Source organism: Sinocyclocheilus anshuiensis, unplaced genomic scaffold, assembly GCF_001515605.1.
Source record: "Sinocyclocheilus anshuiensis isolate Anshui unplaced genomic scaffold, SAMN03320099.WGS_v1.1 scaffold112, whole genome shotgun sequence".
NCBI classification, from domain to species: domain Eukaryota; kingdom Metazoa; phylum Chordata; class Actinopteri; order Cypriniformes; family Cyprinidae; genus Sinocyclocheilus; species Sinocyclocheilus anshuiensis.
Window position 1 is genome coordinate 1,062,967 of NW_015557175.1, and position 5,650 is coordinate 1,068,616.

Sequence of the window (5,650 nt, forward strand, 5' to 3'; positions counted from 1 at the left end):
TATATAATTTAACCAACCACACTAATATTTAGATTTTAAAACAAGTTAGAAACCATGGTCAAATGAGAACTGAACAAAGCATATTTGTTTGAAAATATAATTCGCTGTAGATTCCCATTCTTGCACTTTATTTTTGTATTATTGTGTTTATGCAGACTGGTAAAAGCATTATGCATTTCGCTGAGGCGGAGTCAGAAAAAGTATATTTTTAATGGAACAGTTTATTTAAAGTTTAGACAAAATATAAAAGGAAATCTATAAAAAGAAAAAGGTGTGTAATGTTGTTCGAATGTGTTTTATGTTTTGTAGCATATTTAATACATCAGGGTTTTTCTATAGAGAGGAGCTCATATACACAAAGATGTAAAAACACATCAGCTTTATTTAGAGGCTCAAACTAAACTAAACTGTGCAGTTTGGTGCAGATGTTATTTATATATGGCCAAAGAGAAAGATGAAATTAATTCATATTATCAATATTTTTAACAGTACAGACTACTTAGCCTACATAAAATGCATAAATATCGGGTGTCACTCTATATCTGCCAGTAATAAGTTTTAGATTATATCAAAGCTCTGTAGTTTTAATTGTGTGGGGGGCAATACATGTAATTCAATCCAATACAATAATGACTGAGAGATGAACAAATAGCCAACTTGTTCCTCAAAAGCCTGTTTATCTGATGCATACAATTTTCTAAAAAAAAAAAAAAAAAAAAAACAATAACAAAAAATTTATTTAATTTATTCAAAATTTAAAAATGTATTTATCCGCTTTAATTCAGATTCAGTTATACAAAATAGCAACAAAATATTTAACACTGGAAAAGATATGGCAAACAGTACAAATGTAAACAGTACACTCAAAACAGTAAGAAGACAAAGTCCACTCACTGACTACACTGCCTAACACACTCACTCACTCACACACACACACACTCACACACACACACACACACACAGACACACACGAAGAAGAAGAAGAAATAAAGAAAATGATGTATGGATAATCATGTTGCTTCAGTACAGCAAGTGTTCATCTTAAAATATTACTAACAATATAAAAGTTATTCTTATGTTTACTTTATAAAAAATAAAAAAAAAGGCAAAAAGACACGTGTACCTCGACCTGAAAGGGGCGTTTTTAGAAGCTTGCTAAAAACAAATGTGAATTATCAATTAGAGGGAGAATTTTCATTAAAGTTTTGATCAAAGATGCAATTGAGTGACATCACTCGGCCGCGACACGGCGGACTCGCATCCTGGTGCCACGTCTGAACCGACGCTGTTGGCAGGCAACTAAGGGACTGACAGCCGTCTCAGCCAATTAGCGTGGGCTAGATCAGGGCGCGGGCTGTTTTCTCGCCCAATAGCACACGTTGTGGGCGGCTTTTAAATGACAGCGTTTCAGAACGAGGAACTAAACCGCTGTTGGCAGCACTACCGGAGACATGTGTGGTGAGTATGGCCATCAAAACTACGCTTTTATTTCATATTTACGCTGATAATATACGAGCCGTTTGCTTAAATTACACGCGGCATAGAATAAAGGCACGTGGACTGAAGTGCTGAGACAGAAAAGCCGTTGGAGAGAAAGTCAACTAGCATTTAGCATCGGACAGAGGCTGTGTCCTAAACCCCTCAGGAGTGCGTCGCCTGCCTGTAGCTAACGCTAGACAGCTGTTTGGGCATCAGATTGAATCTGCGACCGCGGTTGTGATGCTAAAAACGTGTTCTAGATAGTTATGACCTTAATGTTTCTTATAGTTAAAGGTCTACGGTTCTTGTTGGTTTTATTCTTTATTCAAACCATACAGATTATGCGTCGCTCGAAATCCTAATGCTTCTTAGCGCACTGTGTGATCTTGTTAGACAAGATACATATTGGTCACCATAGTGTTTAATAATTAAACCTCAAGCATTGCATTATCTGGAGATGATCAGGCCTCTTTTTCCAGTTGAACAGGTCACATAACTTCATTTACAAATGAGCACGCCTCGAATTCAGGTTTGGTTTGGTGGTCAACGCCTAAGAGAAACACTACAGCTTATGTTACAGATGAATACATTGTGCTTTTAACAACTCTGTGGAGAAGGGCTCGGATGTCCTTTGTCTCTGGTAGAGTGAGAGAGAATGGCCAGCTGGAAGCTCTTTTCCCAAAGGTTTCTTCTTCTTCTGATAAGCTAGATCTGTCTGACCTCTTCTTAAGATAAACAAGACATTCAGGAGTTTGCAGACAACCTTGACGAAAGGCAGGGATTGTTCTTTTTGATCTGTAGACTAGAGTTTTGGATTAGATTTGTGTTAACAGGGTCAGAAATAGAAAACAGAATTTCCTTGCACTTTTCGGGGAAATAAGAGTTCAGTGTATCATACGCTAAAAGGTCATGTACATATAAGTTGCATACTGCATGGATGCTTTCTTTGTATGCGGAAGTAAGAAAGGTACAGCGACAAACTCCTATTTAATTCTATGAGTCAGAGAAACAAAAAACTGTAATGGAGAAACTAATTTTACATTTTTGATCCATTGACTTTTTTAGTAACTAAAGGGGAAATGTACTGTTACACGTTTAATGTCCCTCGCTCTCTTTTTTTAAATCAATAGTTCATGTTCTTTGGAAAAGCAAAGTCGTCAAACTACTAAGTTTGGGATCGGTGAGATTTTTTTTATTTTTGAAACAAATCAATAATTTTCTTTTTCCAGTAAGGATGCATTACATTTATCAGTAATGGCTGTAATAATGTAACACAATTCTATTTCAAATAAATGCTGTTCTTTTGACGTTTCTATTCATCAAAGATTCTTCAAGAAATCACAGTTTCCAGAAAAACATTAAGCTGCACAATTGTTTTTACATAATAATGAGAAATGTTTATCAAATCAGCATATTAGAATGATTTCTGAAGGATCATGTGACAGTAGAGACTAGTAAAAAGACTAAAAATTCAGCTTTGATGGATCATGTGACTGAAGACTGGAGTAATGATGCTGGAAATTCAGCTTTTTGATTACATTTTAAAATGCATTAAAAACCGAAAACAGCTATTTTAAGTTGTAATAATATTTCACAATATTGGTGTTTTTACTGCTATCAAATTCTTCAGTCTTGGTGAACATAAGACTCGATTCTTTCAAAAATAAATAAATAAAACCGACCACAAACTGCTGAACGCTAGGGTACATGTATGTTTAAAGGACATATTTTTTTCATGGATTTAGGCTCGGTTTTTTTTTTTTTTTTTTTTTTTTTTTAAAAAAAAAAAAAAAAAAAAAACGTGGGCTGATGAAGCTATATTGCTTACAATGTATTGAATACAATGTATTCATCTATATTGTATATCCATCCTTCCTTCGTTTTAAATAGTCATCTGCCTAATAAAGCAGAGCCTTGTTTGACTACCACACACACACACACACACACAGTATGCAGTGCCCACAGCCAGACCACTGAATGGCGCTTCTGTGACGTTTCTGTCCTTTCATAGTGCTGTACTTGGAGTGCATTTATCCCCTATGAAGATACAGACATTTAAACCAGTCGTTTTCTTTATTTAGACTTTCCTTATCCTACTGTTCACAGTTTTTGCTGAGCTGATTTCCTCCCTATCATTGATTTTGTTCTGACTGCTCTGTGTATATCCACACGGATGGATGTTTCTTTCCATTAGGCTTCTTAATTTTCTAAATGGCATCCATAGTATGCAATGTGTGTGTAGAGTGGCATATTTCTAGTGCGTATCCTCCCTCAGTGGTTACTTAAGGATGTCAAACCGGTTGTGTCTGCTTTACCAGGCTTGCTTATCAGAACTGAGGCGTCACTCTTTGCTTTTGTTGGCTATTTATCTAGCTGCTACTTCATCAGGGTGAATCTTTCGCTTTCTTTACTGTTTGTTTGCTGTGCTGTTTTTAGAGACGCTGCAGTTTTCCAAGGAATAGGCTTACATGCTGATGTCTTGCATTTGTATCAAACCTTGATGAAGACTTACACATTGAAATATGTTGGATATTTTTAATAATACAGATGTAATATAAATTGTATGTAAATTTCAGCTCCAGTTTCTCTCACCTGAGTTTTTGTTGTCCAAAGTTTAAAGTCTCAGAACGTTTCAAGAAATGGAAGCAGCATCAGATCTTTTCACATATCGTGATCCAACTGTTTTTTTGTTTTTTTTTCCCCCAAATTGTTTGATCTGAATGCAATTTTGCAGTTGATTTATAAGAGAGGAATCTGTTGTTTTGAGTTCTATTTCAAATGAAAATTACAAGGGCAAAAAATTTAATGTGCATTAAATCATTCACAAGAAAATAGTTCCTAAATGCATGTAGTTTAAGTAAAGTTAATCTTTTTTGGGGTTTCATAGGTTAATATTTTTTATATAACACCCACTGTGAGTCATCATTCATCAGTCATCTTTTTTTTTTTGTAACCGGTCTTATCGTATCAGCCATTCAGCCATTTAAAAACTCCTATTACTCAACCTGTACATGACTTTGCATTTGGATACAAAACTCACTTGTTGCATTTTCACATTGCTGTCTAGATTAGTTAGTCACCTTAAGGCCCTTGAGGCTCATCTATTTGAAAACTGATATAACAGCTTTTATATCTGATGTCGTATTTTGTATAGCATTGGTAGTAGGGGTCGACCGATATGTGTTTTTCAGGTCCGATGCCGATACCGATGATGAAAGATCAAGTAGACCGATAACCGATATTTTGAACCGATATATATGTCTGGTGTAAAAATGAAAATTTATGTCAAAATTAAGAATAACAAGGGCTCTGACAAAAACTGCCTTTCCTGGTGTTGGTTGAGTGTAGTACTCCCACAGTAAACGCTTTATTTTAAAGAGTTAAACTCTTTATTTTTTGGCAAACAAAGGGTTTACCATTAAAATTAAAACATGGAAGAAATAGAGTATTGTGTGATTTATTATTTGAAACAAAAGTTGTAGTAATTGTTGTAGTAGTCAGGGGTTAAAGCAAAAAAAAAATTATTTTGACTGAAAATGTTTCCTCGGCCAAACCCCATTCCTCAGCCATACCTGTCACACACCCAGTTTAAGAGCAGTGTTTTTCTTCTTGTAATCAAGAGCGCTTGTCCTCCTAATTAAAAAAAAATAAGGAGCACCTTCTGATCAATAATCAAAAATTCTGATCAAAAATTAGCCTTCCTAATATGAGGTGAAGTGATTTACAGGGGCATTTTCTTTTTACCTTTGCAATGGCATCATTTTCATCTGTGTAATATATTTCTGATAATTTCATTAAGCTAACCCGAACTTATATTTTGACGGGTTGCCATGAGGAACTTGTTTCTGTAGGTCTATGTAAATGATATGAAGATAGTTTTACTCCAATGAAACTGTCAAATGCTCATGAAGTGACTCTTAGAGGGAGTCAGAGCAGTTCTGGAGATGTTGTTCATGTATTTATGTCCTCATGTAGTGAGATGACAGAAGCTGAAATCACCGCGAGTGTCGCACACTTTGTATGCGACGCTCTTGTTTTTTTGTGAAGAAAACAAAACCGCTCGTCTGTGCCATTTACATACACAGAGACACGCAGAACATGCTGGATTCATATTTACATAGTATTTTTGCGGCTTAATATTGACAGATACTAGTCCATCTTGCGACTCTGT

General features: G+C 35.4%; 1 protein-coding gene across 1 annotated transcript in view; it reads left to right on the forward strand.

Moving 5' to 3' along the window:
- The first annotated feature begins 1,370 nt into the window (after nt 1-1,370).
- The window catches only part of gfpt1 (glutamine--fructose-6-phosphate transaminase 1), a 37,950-nt gene continuing 33,670 nt past the window's right edge, over nt 1,371-5,650 (forward strand). Inside the window, exon 1 of the mRNA XM_016473699.1 lies at nt 1,371-1,458. Within this exon, the coding sequence (XP_016329185.1) occupies nt 1,452-1,458 (7 nt within the window). The 5' untranslated portion in view covers nt 1,371-1,451. The remainder of the gene's footprint in view (nt 1,459-5,650) is intronic.